We start from the raw sequence: 22,228 nt of genomic DNA, 5'->3' as shown, positions 1-22,228 counted from the left end.
TACTATTATGTTAGGCATAGATCAATATCACATCACCAAATATATTGGTTTCCGATAAGAATTGCTTTCCCCTATTACCTTTTCCATTAATGTACGCACCTTCAAATATCATGTATGGTCCACACACAGTGGGATTTCAGATGAGATGTAAAAAGTGTTACATAAAGCCAATATGGACATGCCAGCATAATCATGTCAACAAAAACAAATCCTAAGTAATATATTTATACAGAAAAGGTGCAAATTATTCATCATAATTATGCTTTTCATTTTGTTTTGAATTTTTTTTTGGGTCCTCATTCCAGATATATTCTCCTTAACTTTACACAGACCCAAACTATTGCCTTGAGAGTCAAAATATTTATAAACAGTAAATCAAAAAGAATATTTTGTAGTTGGATGTCCACTGCATAATGATTTATACAATAGATTTTACTATTACTCAAGAATATAACTCTGCAAAATATTTTTCAGCGACAATATATGGAGAGATGTAGATATACTATAGAGTTTACTACCTCCTCTAAATAAAAACTATTTGCAAAACTAGTCACAAATTAATTCATGAAAAACAGCAGCCAGAAGATCCATTTCGTTTTTAATAAATCTTATTGGTATCGGACTGCATATCTTCAGCATCTGATAAAATAGATAAACATGTAAAGTAATTGTGTCAGTTGACACAGAGCTGTAAGATGAGAAAGAACCTTACATTTTGAAATCTGAAAGTGCAGACCCATCATTAAGGAGACGGAGAATCTTAGAGACTAATCCACCGAGACTAATCACTCATGACACTATGCATCATTTCCTGTTATGGCAACACAGAGACCTCAGATTGTTTTATTAAAGAAGAAAAAGAAACTATCCCTTACTCATTCGATGATGAATCAAACTTGAGATTCCTGTAGGACGGATGCAGTGATGGCACAGGAATCAGATCTGAAACAAACACACAAACCCCATAAAATAGTTTCCTTGTAAAATCTTCCTGAATCTAACTCCAAACGATCATTTTTATAGACAGATAAATTAAGCTTATCAGATAGAAAATGTATCCAATTCAAAGATTATTCTCAAACATCAGATACCATGGAGAAAATTAAACTCAGAGAAAATAAATTATTTTTTACTATTCTTTTATTCTTGAAATGAAATTTAATGTATGATGTTTAATTTATAGAAAAACTTTGCTCTAAATCAGGGATACCCGCGTAAATAGGATGTGCGGCAGATAGGACATGTTCTTCCCTTGCTTTCACCCCACCTGTCCAGACACTCCTCGTGATATCTGCTTCCACAACAGTCAATTCGCGCAATTTTCTCCTCTTCCTCAAATTCGCTGAGACATATCACACACTCTGCTATTTCTTCCATCTGCCCGCGCCTGTAATTCATCACCGTCATCAAAACACTACGTAGAGGAAGAGACACGTCAGGCACTATTTCTTCTTTCCCCGCCTGGATGTAGATCATATAAAGTGCCACCATCATCACAATTATATACCCACTTATGACACAGGGCGTGCTCAAAACAGGCGACAAAACAAGTGGGAACAGTAGAAATCCCACCAATGTCCACAAAATCGGGAGCAATATGATGAGACAGTTTCGCCTCATACTGTAAAAGATCTTACGGATTAAAAAACTGGAAATATTGTTTCAACAAAATCTGAAATTGGATATAGAAAATATATGCTGCAGGATTCCTGTCACTGCGCCTTTGACTCTGCCATTTGTATCACTATGTCCACATTCAGTTTTGGTTTAGAAATTAGAGCTTGAAATTAGGTGATGGGATTTCCAAGAATAGTAAGAAGCAAGAAGCGGAGTGTGACATTAGAGACGCGGAATTCTTGTCTATGTCGACATAACCTGAGTTCAGCTGAACATAAACAATAGTTTGCTTGACATAAACATCTAGGTATACCTGTCGGGCATTGTTGTTTATCTCTCTCTTGTGCATGAAATAGGATTATTTAGAGGATAGAGATGAGAAACTGTTTTGGGTGCAAAGGACAAGAACTAAATTGCTGAAAGAAGGGAATCGCAATATTAAATTTTTCTATTTATTTGATTTATATAGGAAGACAAGTTCTTATATATAATAAGATAGAGACAATCGATTTCTTCAATGAGATACAAATAACTGAGGCAAATAGTTTATTGAAGGAAGAAGGTAGATTATTCTAGATCTTTATGTTGATGGGACAATCTTTAATCTATATGTTGTCCTTTCTTCATAAAAGATTAGAAGATAACAGCTTTTGATACTAATAAATAAAGAATTCATGTATAGTTTTCAGGTTATTTTCAAATAAATAAATAAATAAAATCAGTATATTGCAGCTTCAGACACTTAGGTAGCTAATGAATGCTAAGATAAAAGTTATGATGAGAAGTTGAAAACATGATTTCTTTTATTTGAAAATGAAAGATTTATTTATTTTTAATACATAAAACTAGTTTTTCTAAGAGTTTTTCTTCATGTAATAGTGTAATTTTCTAGAGAACATATAGATCTTATATTATTATAAAAGAAAGGTGCAATCAAAATTGTTGTCTCAGGAGTTTTATTTAAGTACTTGTCAAGTTTGACTCTATTTTAGTATTGTTGTAATGAAATTTGTATATGGATGGTATTGTTCGAATTCTCAATAGATTTCTCTATAGCTAAGAAAACCTTCAACAGCAAGAGCAACTTCCACATATTTTTCTTAATTGTAACGGTTAAGGATTTAGGGAGAAAACCTTCGACAACAAGAGCAACTTCCACATATTTTTCTTACTTGTAACGGTTAAGGATTTAGGGAGAGCATTACATATACAAGTATCTTCATAAATCTAAAAGCTCATCAAATTTTTTCTATCTTGAAAAATACTATCTATGTTTTATTTATTCACGAAATTTGTTTTGTAGAGGTCTCAACCAAAAAATTTAGTATTTCAAAGAAATATTGATCAAGTTTGAGAAGGTCAAAGGGTATTGATTAGTGTATGAAGCCTTTTTTCCTATCAAGGACAACTATGGAAAACCCTTGAACATTCAAAAAATTTAAATTTTTTAGGTGGGTAAATTTTATAACTTATGTCTAGGAAGACTTTTATCTGGGTACAAATATCTTTAAGTTGGAGTGGAATTCTTTGGTTGAAAGGATCCAAGATATGCTCTCCTCTTAGAAAGGAATATTGCTTTCACTTGTAGGAACAACTAGTCTAAACAATTTATCACATTCAAAAATTTCTTAACAATCTACAGATGGTGATTACTATTAATTATATAGAAGCCTAAAGAAAAGCATAAGGACATGAGAAAACCAATATGACAATAGCACATTGTATTCTCATGTAGTATGCAACATAATTAATTAAGATAATTATATAAGCTCATCAAATTATTTCTATTTTGAGAAATGCTATCCATATTTTACTTATTCATGATTCTTTTGTAGAGGCCTTGACCAAAAAAATTAGTATTTCAAAGGTATCTTAATCAAGTTTGAGAAGGTAAAAGGGTATTACTTGTCGTAGAAGGTAAAAGGGTATTAATCAAGTTTGAGAAATATATTTTCAATATTTAAAATTATTTAAATTATTTTTACATGTTAAATAAAATATGTTAAAAGTGATTACAAAGTGTTTATGCTTTTAAATTGTAAATTAAGAATAAAGTTATATGATTCACACGATTAATAATATTTCATTAGATTTTAACCTATATCTAATATTACTAAAAATTGTTATTAAAACAATTAACAAAACATGTTCTTAATATTCCATAATCAATATTTTAATTATTTCTAAAATAGTATATTCTATTTGACATATTTTACTATTTTAATATATTAAATAATAATATATAATATACAAAATTTTAATAATTATTTTAAAGCTAAAATTGTGCTATAATTAATTTCTAAACTATAACGACAAGTATGACACTTGTTCTCTTTTACAATTATGTTAAATGTGCAAATCCATGTGGTAATAAAATTACCATTTTGTTCGGGTTGTGACATCCTCTCCCCCTTAGAAAATGTGTCATCCTGATGCATTAATATATAAGTATTCCAATCATATCTAAAGACATTCAAGAAAATAATATGAACAAGTTTAAACCTAACTTTCATTACTCACAATATGGCATATGTTGCATTCATTTCTATCAACAGTATTGGTTTCCATCTAATGAACAAGGTCAAATGCATTCCAATAAATTATACATCAATTGTGACTAATCTATTATGTAAGGTCATGTAATTTAGTATTCATCTTCATCCATACGAAGGCATGAATTTAAAATATTTACTATCTACCATTTTATGTATCCATTACAAGAGCTTTAAGTAGAAAGAAAACTCAAAGCTGACATGAGATAAGGGACAAAGAAAGTCAAACGTTCAGCAACAAATATAATGATGTTCTGTATCCAGGCTAACCAAACAATCTGCCCATCCCCTTCCAAGGAGTTATCCTCCTCTACATCAACCATACTCTCATCTCAATGTCCCTACAACCAAATAGACAATCAAAATAGAGGATAAGTCAGTATCCACATGTGAATGTCATACACAAAAATTTATAAATCACTTCAAGTTTCATGTTCATATAATGAGATAAAAACCATCATCATTATAATCATGATTCATTATAGTATGATTATGTGCCTCTAGTAATCACAAGAAGAATTACATACATTGTAAATTCCCATTGAAACACAAAAATAACACACTATACCATCACAAATTGAATAATCATGAATTATAATGACATCCACATGTAACATCATTAATATGTTCATTAATATTTAATCATCATTAATGCATTTCAATGATTTCAAAAGTTGACATCCAATTGTATCATAATACATCATTTAGCTCACCAATAGTGATTAAATATCTAAAAAATATAGTGATAAAAGTACACACTGTCAAGTGTGTCAAGCAATATTGAACAAAAATAAAACTAGATTATATCTGCACACATCTACCAAAAATCTTAGTCAAATACCAAATTACTAAGTCTATGTTGAACAACCTATCAACTAGGAGTCCAAAATAGACAACTCAAGAGGGCCAAAGCATTGGTTGATGTTCATCAACCAAGTTGACCAAGCCAAATGTGTTAAGAACTTCCTATAAAATAAGAATCAGAATATCAACTTTTCTTTAGATTATAACTCTAGTAAAAACCATATTTCCATACATAGACCACATAGGCCAAAAATTCAAGTCAAGTCAAAAGTTGACTACATATAGTCTAATCAACTAATAGTTAAAATATATTCAAATTAATTATGTATGTTTATACTATTTTCCAGCCTACATGTCAAAATGATAGGTGTCACAATGATTATATTTCATATGTCAATTATTGACCAAACTGTCAAGAAAAACATGTCATCACAAAACTATGCCATAAATAGATACTCTCAAGAAGTTGACCTACACATCAAAATTTATTTCATGATAAGATTATATATAAATTCAAATGTCCTAACTCAATGAAGATTATAGAAAATATTGACCTACAAGTTGGACATGGAGCAATAAGTACACCATATAAGTACAATACCATCTATCATGCAATCCATACAATTGAAATAGTCATCTAGGTATGTGTGCCAATCACTTGTGAAGATTAGTAGACCTATTTCATGTGACCTAAGCCCTCAAGCCCATCTCATTACCATACTATTTCAAATAGATTCTAAGTCAACAATTGTTACATCTTAGTATTCATATTTTCACTTATATAAGTGTGCTTAATCCACATATAAGCTCAAGATATGATATATGAAATTCTCACCATTTAACCATCACTGGTAGGAAATTACAAAACATAAAAATATGGATGTGGTTCTTTCCTACCCCACTTGTGAGGCCTTACAATTTCTTGGGATCACACATAACATGTAGAATATACAACCTTGCAATGCTCATACAATATAAAAGATAGAAGGTATCTGATGCAACCATGAAACATACTACTTCCCACATATGTCCAAATGGTGTGGTAGGGAGATGGGACATGGAAAAGAAAATCAAATAAACATATGCACATAGCTTTAGCCAAAGTGTTTTAGTATGATATTTATATTGGTAGGTAGAGTGAAAAGGAAAGCATCACTTCTACCCCTCCCTTTTTGTCCATGTTCGACACCCACACTAGAAGATAAGCTTTCACAATCTCACACATAAGATGATAAAAATTTAATGCAAGAGGGAGAATGACATCTCCATAATCTACTCCCTTATACATCCTATCAATGTTGCACATTGAACATGATAGATGGCATCACATTTTTTTTTAATAGAAGAGAATGATTAATTGGAATTAGAAGCAATTTTTCCTCACTCCATAGGCCATTATATGATTTTTTTCCATGTGGTATAGAGAAAATATGAAATATGAAAGAAGTAACCACAATCAGAGGTTAAAATATATAAAAAGATAAGAAGTAACCACAAGCAAAGGTTAAAATGCACAAAAAGATCCCTTCACACCCCTTCACTACTACAATCTAATGGTTATATTTCCATTTTTATTATACGTATAGCACATCTTGTTCTCATTAATTAGGGCATCACTAGTTTGTTTCAAAATTTAAAGTGGCAGTGAAACTCTCCCTAATGGTAAATGGTGGAAATTGAGTCTACAGCTAACAAACAATGAAAGGACACTTGGGAGTTAATTACAACCCATGACTTTTCTACCAATATGTGTGTTTCCTTATTCAATCAATTTATGGATCACTATGAACCTAAGAGGTTGGGCCAAAATCGGCTATGCTTTCTTAGCATTGAGGAGTAAATCACTTACAATCCAATTTATTAAAACCCACCATCTTCCATTTGGCTAGAATTGGTTGTAGGCTTGCTATTTTAAACTCACATAGCTAAATCATAAGCTATCAATCTATGATTAAGTCACCTTAATTCATTTTGATGCAGATGTTATCAATTCAAGAAATTGACAAATCATTTTGATGTAGGTGTTATCAGTTCAAGAAATTGACCAACATATCAATTGTGCGGACAACTTAAAATTTAAAAATTCTTAAGGCAAATCTCTAGGTACCTATAGGTCAACAAATCAAGCATGCCAAAAAATGAGACTGGAAAATAATACAAACACAAGAATCTTAGTTCAATATTTAAATAAATCTACCAACATTATTAGGCATTTTTTACATGCATAACAATAAATAGTGAATTAGTCTAACATAAAAGAAAGAACTTGGTATTGATGATCATCATTTCTACCCTACTGACTGAGGCTCTCCACCTTCCTTCCCATCTTGCCTTCTTCTGTCTTCCCCACCTTCCAACTGTTTCATTTTTTTCTTCTTCCCAACTTCGTGCCTCATTTCTTTTGTCCTTCTAATTTGATTAAAGAAATGGGGTAAAACACAATATCTGGTGACAATCAAGTATCTATGATATCAATGTTCAATTTCTTGAGAAATTTGCAAAAATACAAAAGAGTTGTATGCAAACCAAAAGCCATCATATTATTCTAGAATGAAAGAATATATAATGATGAACCATCAAAAGTCACCATAGTCATGAATTCAAAATTCTAGATATATATGTGGATATAATAAAACAACAATATTTAACTAAAATTATTTAAAACTAGGTATTTAATTACCCCAACTTCTTGGGGTCATAGCTTTTGACCTAGAGCTCAAAAATCAAAACAGTTTACATCATTGGAAAGAAAACTAAAAATCTAATTCCAGTCCTTATAATAGTGAGGCTTCAACTATCCACTTTTATTCGACTTAAAATTTTGAGCAGAAACCTCAAAATACTACTGAAAAAGACTTAGGAAAACTTTTTTTTTTAATTTTGATTATTCTAAATAATCTGAATCACATTCCCAAGATTAGTTAGAATATTTAACAAAACTTTCTTGGGTGTGTAATTGATTCAATTCAAGAAGAAATCGTGATTTTTTAAAAATTATCTACTTAATCATACTATCAAGTAGTTAGTTTTCCTAAGGAAGAATCACTTATTCTCTTTTGCAATTATGTTAAATGAGAAAATCCACGTGGTAATAAAATTTCCATTTTGTTGAGGTTATGGGGAGACCGGTTGTTACAGGTATGCACTCAGAGATATCAACACCCACGCACTACAAAACTTGTATACTCTCTTGATCGTTATAGTTATTGATGAGATCAAGGACCCAACTCATACCATTTCCTAATCGCAGTTGATTTGCCCCAATTTAAGATGAAGGAACACCTATAGAGCGTTCACCGCATACTTCACTAGCCTCAAGACTATCTTCACCTTGCAGGAGTAGCTAATGTACTGGAGTCAGCTTTGTATGACACCTTTTATGTCCATTGCTAGAATATTCTCATCAACGTTCCATGGAGCCAATCCATTTATATTACATAAAAATTTCATAATAAATTGAAATAAAATTGAAGCCTTGAAATAGAGTGAAGATTACGAAGTCAACAAAAATTTCCCCATAGAACAAACACGTGAAAGGTTAACCTGGTATTCCGAGGGCTTGTCTAAGCATAAACAATCATTACGTCCCTTTAGGCATCTTGTTATACCCACCATTACTTGTTTATGTTTACCTCTCGTCTTTTTGGACAATTTGAAAACGAAATTGCATGGAACAGATGCTTTCGAACAATACGAGGCATTGTGCTCGTTACAAAAGACAAGAGGTAAATTTCTAAGGAAGAGAGACCGCATGTTTGTTGGTACTGTCTCATTATACGTTAGAGGAAATGATTTTCTTTGAAGGGTCCAAATAGGTAAGGAAAATGTTACATAGAACAAAAGAGCTAGATTCTCCACACCTTTTGTACACGATATTGAGCGAGATGGTAAATTTACGTGAATAATTAGGTAGCATATCTACATTGATGTCTTAGGACCAAATTGAGTGTCTCGTTCCATCTTTCACATTGTAACAATTGTCTTCTATTAATGTCCATAGGTATACATTGATATCCCAGGACCAAATTGAGTGATTCGCTCATCTTTCACAATGTACCGTCTTTTATTAATGCCCACAGGTATACATTGATATGCTAAGACCAAATTGAGTGACTCGCTCATCTTTTACATTGTAACAACTGTTTTTTATTAATGCCCATAGGTATTTTACGATGGCATTAGTGGTGTGAGCTTATTAATGTTAACAATTGTTTTTAACTTAAATTTGACAATCATCTCCATGTCAAAATTTTAATATTTATTATAAATATAATGTACTTTTAAAAATAATTTAATAAGCATCACATTAAAAATAAAAATAAAAATTTTAGTTGCTAAAATATAAGTTTTGAAGATAATTCTTTTAGAAATAAAAATAAAAAACCAAAGTCAAGCCCACAAAACAAATATAGATACAATGAAATTTTAAAAAAAATTGGATGTAATAAATTAGATTTTAAGTATTTTATAATTGATATCTACAATCATTTTTTTAGATAGCTTATTTAAGATATCTATACTAGTATAGAATCAACAAAATTTTGGAAAGTGGATGGTTTCTATTCCTCCAAAAGTTTTACTATATAAACATAGGTTTACAAGTTTAAGAGGTAGATAGCGATTATACGAAGACATAAATTCTAAATAAGATAGACATTTCTTGCATCCCTAATAGCTAAGGTTTAAAAAAATAGTTGTAGTTTTTTCAAACAAAATTCTTTATGCACTTTAGCCTACAAATTGTAATTTTGGGGTATGCCCACCATTTCCTAGTGGTTTTAAATGTGACCATTTTAATGGAGTAGACTAAGTTTTAGAAATAAAAATAGCTTTGAGATTATAGTATTGCATCGAAATTAGTATCTTGTGAGTTTTTATTTATGTACATTGGGTTTAATGAATATTACGTAGTATAAAATTCATAGTAGTATTGTGGGTCTATTCTTTTCAATGCTAGTAAATAAAATAAATTGCTTTGTAGCCAAGGGAATCTACAATACAATGTAAAAGTGTTTCAAATTATTGTTTTTATTGAGCGATATCAAATGTCATTAAGTATTGGAAATATATATTTGGTTTTTTGTTGTCATTTATATATCAAACATTGTGATTTGGAAGTGTGTGTGTGCTTCCTCAAACATTGTGCTCTTAAAGTCTATGATATTTGGAGGAGTAAGATTGTGTTTTGGGCATGATAGTGCTACTAAACCTATACCTATAGGATAGTGGAAGGCAAGTGCATATTTAGTGTTAACAAAAAGTGAAAAATAAGTATGTATCATATGGAAGATAGGTATGCATTTAGTTCTAAATAACTATGGGAGATGGATGCGTTGTGTGGATTATATTATTTTCTTTAGAGGTATTTTCTTAAGTTCTAAGCTCATTAGTTTTGTCAATATGTTATTGGTTTAGTGAAAAAGTTATGCAATCAAAGATAATAGGTATTAAATTGTGTTTTCCCTAATGCTTTTTCTTTCAAATTCAAGGTTTAAGATATGCATATGTGATTCAATAATCGAGAGTAATTATCAAAATCACTATTCAATTGATCAACTTATTGTTTTGGTCTCTACATTTAAAATTACAAAAATTGTGTGTGTGTGTGTGTGTGTGTGTGTGTGTGTGTGTGTGTGAGAGAGAGAGAGAGAGAGAGAGAGAGAGAGAGAGAGAGAGAGAGAGATTGTTGAAGAAGCCCAACATGAGACTAGAAAGATGTCAAAAGAATCTAGTACATATATTTAAATAAGACTCAAATGAGTCATACATGGATACAAAGGTATTTTAAATCTTCAATGATTTAATTATGAAAGGGTATATAATTTTCTAATGATTACATGTATAAGGAATACCATAGTGAATTAGAAGATGATGATAGAAAAGGAAATAAAAAGAAGGTTATTTTACAAAGATAATAAATTTCAAAAGAAAGGGTAATACGAGATTGTGTTCAATATAGGAATAATTCTACAAAGGTTATAATACTAATGATCTAGTTGAGCAATCTATATTTCTATCTATTTACAAAGGAAAAAGGAGATCACAATGCATGTTAAAGTAGTTGTGGGTGCATGGATTATATCTTTTAGATGTTCAAATCATATGAATAGAGACAAGAGAAGATTATTAAGTTTGAATAATATGATGGTGGAGAAATAATGATTTGTAGGAGAAGGAAGTGTACAAATAAAAAATATTGGAACTATTTCAATTAATTGTAAGTCTAGAATTGAAAATGTTTACTATGTTGAAGTTATGAAAAATTACTTGTTAAGTATTAGTTAGATTAGCAAGAAAGGTTATGAATTCATGATAAAAAAAATGTTTTATGTATTATAAAATAGAAACAAAATTATAAAAGAGTTGTTGAAGGTTCTAAAACTACTAGAAATATCTATAATATTGAAGAAACGTGTGAAAATATAATTTTTCTAACATACTACAATTTGATAAAGATAGAAAGGACTTAAAATCTATGGATTGTATAGTTAGAAGGTTAGGGGTATTAATGATAACATTATTAAGAATATGACAATATAGTTAAGATTTCGTTGTCTAGTTTGGGGACTATGATCCACTATTTTTTTTTTTTTAGAATCTAATTCTTGTATGGCTGTGTACTAGTTTTATCTTGAGAAACACTACTTATTTTTGTTTTAACTTGGGATTCTTGTCCTTGAAAACCCAATTTTCCCCTCATAAAAAATACAATACAATGAAATTAGGGGAATAAACTTGGTATGGAGCTTAAATAAGAAAAAGTGGAATATGCATTTCTAAAGAATATTGACGAGAGAAAGAAAGAATTCTAAAACTTAGTGGAGGCTAAATGGGTCATAGTGGAATATAATTGGGAAGAAGAAGAAAGGGTATTGTAGACTAGAGGCAAGAAGAAGACAAATCAGATACATGATATTGAGAGTCTATAAAATATTTTTTTTTAAAGGTTTTAGATCAAAATAGGTTGAAGGAAAGAAATATAAAGAATTTTTTAGTTTATATACAAAAGAAAGAAAGAAAGAAAGGGGGTGCTGAATCAAAGATCTCCTTGTATTGATTCTATATGTTAATATTTTGATAGTCTTTTTTGTGAATTCAAGTAGGACACATAGTTACCAGATGCAAAATCATAAAAAGGGGTTATATTTTTTATGGAAGTATTTTTTTTTATTGTAATTATTTAGGGCATAATATAGTTTGGTACAATAATAGACTAAATTTCAAGAGCTTTAGAAATAAATGCTAAGAACTTCAATGGATATTGCTATGGTAGCAATGGATATAAACACAAAAATGTTGAATGCAGAAGAAATGCTAATGTCAAAAGGGATGTTTTTGTTTTCTATAAATTTAACATGACTAGAAATTTAACAAGGTAGCAAGAAGACATAATTGATGAACAAAAAAATGGTGATGTTTATGTTCCAACATCTATTATGAATATTGTTTCCTTTGTTAAAACTTAATGGTCTAGTGAACTCATTCTTTAATTGTATTTTAGATTCCTTTTTCACCTGGTGATATGTAGAAAAAAGCCTCTTTTATAGAGATAAAGAGTGGATGTGCTAAAGAAAGGATTTTTATTGTGAGGGATCTTATGCTAGCTTTTACTTAAATATTATAGGGGCCTTTCGAAAACCCATTAAAATGGTTATGGGAACTTATCAAGATCCTATATCTTCTAATTTTTCCAAGGGCTTCAACCTTTTGATTTTGTATCTTACTATTTTGTTTAGTCTTGTTTAGGATGTTATTGGTTAATATACTATCTTAAATTTGAAGCATCTTAGTTTAATGATGGTTTAGCATCCATTTAATGTGTTTTCATCATTCATTTGTATTCTTATCCTTTCTTCCCCTTTCACTTAGGTGGAATTAGGCTAAGACCTAATTAATCCTCTTTAAAAGATCTCATTTTCAAGGCATAAATCTTGAGGAAGGAACTAACCACATAGGTCCTTCCTTTCCTTCATCAAATCACTCAAAATCTATTATGTGTACTCTAATGACTATATCTTCCAATTTGTACCTGATTTCTAGGATGTATGACCTAATTCTAAACTTCAAAGGAATCCTAAGGGTTATGGGCCTTCTTTGGCAAGTATGTAGTGCACTACTACTAAGCCAATCAGAGACGTAATGAACCCTTGTTGAGATAATAAGTGACACAGTGTGTTCCTACTTAGGCCCTATTTCATGTTTGCTTCCCAAGTCCCATATCTAGATTTTTTTTGGAGTTTTAACTTTAAGGTGGGTCAGCCTATGGGAGAAAACTAATTTAGAGCCCTTTATAAACCCATCTGTTTGCTCTATTTTGCATCTCACCTTATATTCATCATCCACAAACATCCATCACATGATCAAGCTCTCAAGTTTTCAATAATTCTTCAAGCATTCAAGGAATTCAAGAAATCACTCATTGAAGATCAAGGATTCATCTATTCAATCCATTAAAGGCATTATGCAAGATTTAGTACTTGGAACATCAAGGATCTCCTTTCATATATTCAAGATCCTTTTTTGCATCTTTTGTATCATCCTCCCAAGATCTACATTTATTCCTATGGTGGATTTTGAACATATTGATTCATGAAGGTTTTGGTTTCACTTTCATTTCCTTTACTAGGTTTTTGGTTTCACATTCATTTCCTGTACTTGATTACATTATAAATTCAAGAGCATATTCATAAATTTTCATTGCTTCATGTTATATCTATCACTACTTCTTCCTAGAATTATGTTTCTATTTGAATTCAAGGTTAATTCCTAAATAGGAGTTTGAATGAGGAAAACAACCCCCACCCATGCCCCCCAAAAATAATAGATAAAAAACTCTTATTTTGCACTTTTCAGATCTTGCATTGGCAAAACAATTATAGATTCAAATACCCTTTTCTCATTTGCCAAAATTGTGAAATTAAAATTAGGTTCGGATATAGTTGATTAGAGTCACACAACACTCGTGCTTTTGGAGAAAGTCACCCTCACATGAGAATCACCCCTGCTAGATTGTCGTATAATTTATAAGTTTCATAATCTTGCATTTTGTGGCCTAGATTGTGAGAATAAATAGTTTTGGAGTTTTTTTGACAATCCATTTAGAGGTTTGTAACTTTTGAGGTATATTATTTTCCCCTTTTCCATTTCAATACACTCTATCCTCTTATCATATCTTTATATTTCAGTCTTACATTGCATATATATACTTTCTCAAACCCTCATAAGGTAGACATGAGATGGAAGTAAATGCAAGTAATGCATCCTTTTGTGTTAATCGAACCTATCCTAAGAGGTGAATCTTCATTTTCCACCTTCATTGTGTGTAGAGTGGATTGCTTCCATTTCCCCCCATACAAATATTTGATTATTATTTTATTGGATTTTGTTCTATCTTTTTGTAGCTTTATGTATTTTCATTTTTTATCCCAGCAAAATCAAGTTGTATGGTTTTGGGCTCCTTTCAAAAACTATCTTACCCTTAATAAAAAAGTATAGGTAAAAATGAAATACATCTATATAAGTGTGGACAGATACATTATCAGTATTTTATAATTTTTGATTTATTAAATAGCAACCAGAAAAGAGGGGCTAACCTTTGTTTACAATAGGATAGATACCAACGGGTAGCCTTTCAATAGTAAGTCATCCTATTCCTTTTCTAAACATAAAAAACCACCTATCATCAGAAGAAAGATTAAAATCCTTATTATCTAATTGGCTGAACCAAAAAACATAGTAGGAGCTCATACTATAGGTGCTGCTATACTTCAGATAGTGTTTCAAATTATACGTATTAGCCCCACTAGGAAAAAAGTTTATAATATACCAAAAATTATCAAAAAAATTTTAAAAAAAGAACATGAGCTAGCTCCCCTCTTTTTCTCTTCAACCTCACTATTAACAATCCTATCTTTCTCCTCCTTCATGTATTTGTCTAGCAGGGTTTTAAACTAGCCATCTGCTAGGAAGCTATATAGAAAGTAAGTGTTTGCACTTTATTTTCTTGTAGCCTTCTCCTAATTATATATATATTTTTGTTGCCACTGAATCCAATTTTTTAGTGGTGTACTCAGCAAGGTTCTCTAATTTCCTATACAGGGTCTCCTAGTTATCCACCTGCCCCTCTCTATATTCCTCATAGGGGAAGTAATATCACCACCCAAGCTCTTGTCTAGGGAAGGGTCACCTTCAAGGGCATCTGAAATATGTGATAGGCTAGGGTTATGTTTATTCTTGGTGCCAAGGTGCATCATTTTCATTTCCCTCTTCCATGTAAGTTTGATCTCTGTCTTTGTGGATTCAAAGCTCACATTTCTTTTAGGTGGGGTTCTAAATTTTTCCATTTTGAGGCTCTTTCTTGACCTCCTAGTGACTTTATTATTTCTACAAGTATTTGTATCTCAGTCAATAACACTAACATCTTCCCCAGGACTAGGGGAAATTTTGACAATTTTTTTGGCCAACCTAGGGCTCGAGTTGTTGGAAACCTGAGTAGTAGAAATGTCTAGGGGTTTCTCATTCATGGGTGGGTTGAAAAGAAAGGCCTAGAGAAAAATGTAAAAATGTCTCCCTTTTTCCCTCTTCTTCCAAATGTTAAAAACACTATGTTCCATATAATGAAAAATGAGATGTGGAAGGAGATTAAATCATGGTTTCTAGAAATGGTTTAAAAAGGGAAAGTGGTAATAGTAAAGCACCTGGAAATGATCCTCAAGCATGATGTATCACATTATAGCATATAGCATAGAAGAGCTAGGGCTCAAGAAGATCTTCTCTAGAAAAGCCACCACAAATGCGGACATGTTCCTCCTTAGAGTGGAAGAATTTCCACAAGTTCACCTCATCCAAAACTATGGGTTCCTTATGCCAACTCTTTTTTTTGATAGATAGGCCACCCACATGTGCAACGAGTTCCTCTATAATTTTAGAAGATATCCCATTAATAGTCACCTTTCTATTAGCCCAAAAGTCCACAAATTTCATGGATACATATTTGTCAAACCCTTCAATACATTCCATGAAGGAAAAAATGCCTCATTCCCTCAAATAAACCCATGCTACTTCACTATCCCTAATGCAATACTCAATCTTGTCTGACTAAATGTAGTTAGAGTTGGCACCAATGGCTCCTTCACCAAGATCAATCACAAAACCCTCAATATCCATCAACATACCCTTGTTGCAAGTAGGAGCTTGAATAAGGTAGATTTTCTAGAATATATCATTGTGAATCACCTTATTGTCATAGTCAATCACCATATTGTGATCACAAGGTGTCACATTTTCCAAATGCCACCCTATTTCTACACGTATGAAGGGAACCTTCCTCATAATGCCTGAGGAATTCCATATGTACCACCATCCCGTTGTATGATGCACTAGAAAGTTGCAATTATGTTCTTTTAGTGTGCTTGTCCTTCGTGCCTACTTTCCTCTAACAAGAGCCTCATGAATCATCTTTTTTCCTTCATCATAAATTTTTGTGATGGGCATTCCATAAAGGATTATAATATTAAAATATTCCCTTTCATTAATAGGGTATGTGTAGGATCATGGTGTACCAAAAAGTGGAGATCTAAAAAATATGGAGTCTTGAAATGCCTCAAAGCATTTCAAAATGCATTCCAATTTTTTTCCTACCCATCTTGATACTAAAAAAAAATAATCAATACCTTTATAAGGATTAATATAGCTTTTTATACCAACCCTATATGTTCAACTTTTATAATGTCCCAAAAATGTGTTTTTGGCATATTCTTGTGTATTTTTTTACTTCAAACATGTAGTTGACAACTTTTTTTCAACCAAAATTTGATGAAATGAAAAGAGTTTCTTAATAATGTTCTTAGCTTTCCAAAAATGTAAGGTTTGTCAAATTACAAGTTCAATAAGTAATTATTTCTTATTTTCTAATAGAGTTACATATATAATGTTGATTAGGACACTGCTTGAAAAACATCTATAACTTTCAAATGGTACAACATTTTTGAAATCCAAAAGATGCATCATATTCTATGATTCTTCTAGTATAAGGAAAAAATAAGAGAAAATAAATTTTGTAGAGTTTTGAATTAGTTAAGTTGGTCAGACATGAGATTTTTTTTATTCTAAAAATACTAAAGTAGAAAATTAATAATTATTTATTTATTTAGAATTAAAATACAAAAAAAATGTGTCACATCTAAGCATGATTCTACTTATTCTAGCCATAATATTATTTAAAAATATTATCATTTGATTTTGATTAAGGTGGTTAGACATATGTCTAAGTTTCTTATTTTTGTCCTGAAATTTTTGTACTATTGCATTAAAATTCAAAATTTTGACCATTATTTTTTACTTTTTTCAGATAAGACCTAGTATTTTAGAAACTAAATTAAATATCCTAGAGATTATTTTCTCTCAACCTTTTGATATAAATTTTATAACAAGTAGAAAATTGCACATCAAGTTAACATAACCCTAGTTTGTTGATTTATTAATTGCCACTTAAGAGCATAGTTTGGTTGACGATGATCTTGCACATACCCAATATAATTATGGCATTCAACCCATATTAAATACCACCCTCTTGGCATAATAAGGACTTGCCACCTATTATAATCATTCATACCATTCTATAAAGTTAGGTGGATTGTGGCATCTAGCTGACATCATCCTAGTTTTGAATCCTATTAAAACTATGTCCTATCTTTACTAGGTCATCCTCCACACTGTTGCCTTCTCGATAGACATGGTCCACCATAACCTCCTGAAGTCTACTCACCAAGATATGGATTTCTTAGATGATCAATTAAGTCTTCCAATTGATATTTCCATCACCTTTTGTAGCTTTAATAATTAACATATAATCTCCTTCAATAGCCAACCTTTCCATTCTTCTTGCTTCTGCTATCCTCATGCTCCACAAAAAGGCCAAGGCTTCTACTTCATTATTTGATCCACTTCCACAGCCTCGTACATAAGAAACAAAAAGCCTTCATGTTTCATCATAGATAATCTTACCAGCCATAGTCATTCCCTCAATGGAAATACCATCAAAGTTTACCTTCATCCATTAACTAGGGGGAGGTTTCCATACCATGTTGCATCTGGTGTTGATTTTTGTATTGTCATTTTTTCCACCCTCTCACTAAGGTCCCATGAGTTGGCCCATTTAGTATCATAGTGTCTCATCAAGTTTGAAGGTGGGGGGGGGGGGGGGGGGGGGGGGGGTTGGGTGGTAGGGGAGTGGGGGCGGGGGTGTTTGTGATCTTCCAAAATGATCATAAAGATGGGTGTTGGAATGGGCCTTTCCAATCCACAAACTAATGTAGTTCCTTGTTAAAGAAGAACTGAACCTCTCATTTCAAGGGAACCTCACTCCAAATTACCTTGGCATAGGGGAAATGGATGCGTAGGTAGGGGATGGATTTTTTAACATTATTGCAAAGAGCACAAAAAATTATTAGTTGGAAGTATTTTTAATGAGATTATCAATGGTGAGGATGTTCTCGTGCAAAGTTGTCCACCATAAAAAATTGAGTTTAGGAAAGATCCACGGATGTCATACATGCTTCCAATGCTTTGATGCATTACCTTCCTCAATACAAAAAGTGTAAGAAGATTTAATAGCCAATTCCCTTGAGGTGGCCAGACTCCAGACTAGGTAATCTTCCATAGGGGCTATGGGGAATGAAATTTTTCAATGGTTTGCTATAGTTCTTTGAGAAATCTAGTCTCCATAGGATTTTTCTTGAGTGTGTAATCTCTTCCATTGGTTATCAAGGCTGATATAGTTCTATACTAGGCCTCCAAAGTGGTTGAAGAAATATTTCCTAGCAGCCTAGATCCTAGAGTAGGTAAGGGACCTTACATCAACCCATTAGTCCTACAAAAATTCAATGGTGGCTTCATCCCCTAACACCCATTTTATGCCCTTCAAAAAAAAATCTCGGTGTGTAATATGTTATTCCAAATTCTGAACCCTAGGGGTAGACTACTACTATAGAGACAATGGTGGAATGAGTCCCCCCTTAAGTATTTAGTACGAATAATAGTGCACTTGTTATTTAAGGTGTTCACCAAACCAAAGAAAAATCCTTTGGATTTTCTCAATAATGTCCTTATATCTACCTAGGAGTTTAAAGAGGAATAGAAAATACACTAGGATACCCTGTAAGGATAACAAGAGGAGTTGGAGTTTCTCTGCATTGCTTAGGATCTTTCCTTTCCATTCTAGAGGCTTTATGTATGCATTTCACTAGCCCATTCTATTACTAGGATGTTACCCCCTTGACCAAGAGTGGGAAACCAAGATAGGTGTCTAGTAAATTAGCTTCCTAACACTTCACTATTCTGATCTATTTTTGTAGAAGGTCTCTTTCCATGTTGAAGAAATACAACTTGGTTTTCTAATAGTTTAATTCATTTTCTAGAAATCTCCTCATTCTGATTGAGTAAATTTTTCCACACCTTGGGTTCATGAATCAAAGAGATACCTTAAAGTATCATCGACAAATTATTGTAATACCTATGGTGGGAGAGAGGAGATAGGTCTTATGCCTTTGATTTTAATTTGGTGGGCTAAATCTATTAAGTTTCTTCCTAATACCTCTGCAAAAATGGTGCATAAGTAAGGTGATAGAGGTTCCCCTTTTCGAAGACCTTGGCCAAAGGTGAAAAATCTTCTTCGGGTGTCGTTCAGTAGAATAGAAAACTAGACCATGTTGACTACTTCTTGAACTATTCTTACAAAATTTTCATTAAATCTTAGCTTGATGAGAATTTCAATTAAAAACTCCCTCCTTACCTTATCATAAGACTTAGAAAGATCAAGTTTTAGAGCCATACTTGGGTTCCCTTATTTCTCCAAAGAGTGAATCACCCCATGGGCAGTAATCACCACATCCAAAATTAATATTTTATAGTTTTTATAACAAAGGCAATTTAATATATCACTAACATTAGGCCAACGTGTTCCACTTTTTATTACTGTGGAATAATGACACAATCATGAACATGGTGATACTATATGAGATATCTATCATGTTATTATGATGACCTGTAACTTACATTTGGAATCTTAAGATATTTCCCATGGAATAAATAAATAAATATTGAGATCAGTGTACTAAATGATCACACAAATATATCTTGAAATCATAGTAAACATATCCCATGAATTACAAGAAAATGGAGCTTGTCACTCTTGCCACTTGAGTTCTCTTTCCTTAAAAAATGACATTCAAAAAGAATAATTGAGACTTTCTATTCATTGTCTAATTCTAAAATCTTCCCCTTCATCAAAATTAAAACTCAAAAGGAGTCCCTTTATTGGCTTCTCAATACCCACAGCTAAATTGTTGATACAATATTATGCATAATACCTACTCACCCTAAAAATCTATGTTTACATTTTATACACACACACACACACACACACAAAGGGAAAATAAAGTAAATAATGTTGTTCAATCATAGTTAACATTTCTTTCCTTCCCTTTATGTCTAATGCTTTGTTAGATTTCCCATGGTTTCCTTTTTTGGTATAGACTCAATGTGTTATATCTATAAAATTTCATCCTTTCCAACAAGGTAACATTATTTGTCACTTGAAAGAGTTGTTGACTATTCAATATCATATTTGAGCTCTCTTATGGAACTCTCTTGGTATAGAATCTAGAATCACAATTTGCATTTATCTTTTAAATTGTAAAGTGGTATTTTATTACTTATTGTTGATGGGCACCAAAAAGTAGTACAACATGAACTTCCTTCATTGTATTTTTGATATACTAGAATTAAACATAGTAGCATACAGAAAACCACCATTGTACATAGTCAACTAAATTGTTAAAGAAATTGACACACTAGACCCTATCTTTCCTTATACTAGATGTATGCTCTTACACTGAATTAAACTTTATAAACAAGTTCATGTAAGACTAATCTTTTGTGGTTTTCAATTCATTGTAATGTTGGTGTAATTGTATGATATTTTTTGAGTCATTACTTATATAATCATTCTATATATCTTGAAAATTATATTGTGTTTAGAAAATGATGCAATATCCATATTAGTGGATTTTTAACTTTTTGTTACTTTATAGTTAATTATTCTCCTTATTTATCCTTTATATTTATGATTAGCCTTAAAATATAATGTAGAAAGTTTAAATAATATTTCTCCTAACATTTCAACTATTAAAGGAGATAAAAGTGGATATCGTATATTAATATTTTTGTAGCAATTAACAATATTTGAAGTCAATATGTGCAAAATTATTAGCTCTATATTGAATTATTTTCACTATATTTTTTATATTCATTGTTTTTAATTATATTATTTTTTCTCTTAATAGTGACTATATGAAGATCAAGACATATAACGAGTGCAAATTTTAGACATCAGAAATATCCATTGAAGGGTGTTCAATAATATATACTATTACATTAACAAGAGATCAAGAAAAACTTAAATTGAACATGTCGGTTTTCGATAAAGAATTGCTTTCCCCTATTACGTTTTCCGTCAACACGTCTTTAATTATTCTTTATACGTGTCTAAGGCGAGCGCGGTTTCAGATGAGATGCAAAAGTGCCGGCTAAAGCAAAAATGGGCATTGCACCATAATCATGTCAACAAAAACTTACCCATGTAGTATATTTATGTAAAGCAGGGGCAAATTATTCTCTCATATGCTACATTCAGTTTTCTATTTGTGTCATTTTCAAATATATGTTCATCATATTTACACGAACCCAAACCATTACCTTGTTACAGGCTACGCAAAAATGAATATAAATGCAATTGAATAATTTGCACGTAGATGTCTGGTGAATAATGATTTCTACAATAAATTTTATCATTTCTATTGTACCATTTCTAAAGGATATAACTATGGAGACAAAATATTTTTCAGCACCAATACATAGAAATACAAATAGACTTGCAATGCAGATTTTACTACCTCCTCTAAAAGACAACTATTGACAATGCACATAGACATACATATATACAATGAAACAACATTAGCCAAAAGATTCATTTCTTTTATAATATCTGACGCGTGTTGGACTGCATATCTTCAGCATCTGATAGATGTAGATAAACGTTTAAAATAACTGTGTCAGTTGATACAGTGCTGTCAGATGAGACAGAACCTTACATTTTGAAATCTGAAAGTATCAGATCTTAAACCCATTTTTACAAGGACCTTATCGAACATTTATTGAAAACCATAAAATAGTTTCCTTGCAAAATAACTTATAAA

General features: G+C 31.5%; 1 protein-coding gene across 1 annotated transcript; it reads right to left on the bottom strand.

The window, feature by feature from the left end:
- Nucleotides 1-668: 668 nt before the first annotated feature.
- On the bottom strand, nt 669-1,447 carry LOC149577788 (RING-H2 finger protein ATL66-like). The gene is made up of 2 exons (XM_089792574.1): nt 1,211-1,447; nt 669-942 (listed from the first exon to the last, which is right to left on the bottom strand). The coding sequence occupies exons 1-2, from the start codon at nt 1,405-1,407 to the stop codon at nt 891-893; spliced, it is 249 nt and encodes an 82-aa protein (XP_089648700.1). The 5' UTR covers nt 1,408-1,447; the 3' UTR covers nt 669-890.
- Nucleotides 1,448-22,228: the final 20,781 nt, after the last annotated feature.

This window comes from Cupressus sempervirens, chromosome 1, assembly GCF_028749045.1.
Source record: "Cupressus sempervirens isolate cs-2001-9-10 chromosome 1, ASM2874904v1, whole genome shotgun sequence".
NCBI lineage: Eukaryota > Viridiplantae > Streptophyta > Pinopsida > Cupressales > Cupressaceae > Cupressus > Cupressus sempervirens.
The sequence above is the reverse complement of the archived record's forward strand: the minus strand, read 5'-3'. Positions and strand labels throughout refer to the sequence as shown.

Bases quoted from the DNA above. Each gene is read 5' to 3' on its own strand.
- LOC149577788 (XM_089792574.1), bottom strand. From the start codon at position 1,407: ATGACGGTGATGAATTACAGGCGCGGGCAGATGGAAGAAATAGCAGAG. The intron at 943-1,210 runs GTATCCCTGATT...TGTTTGTTTCAG, and splicing joins CGCACATCCTATTTACGCGG to ATCTGATTCCTGTGCCATCA.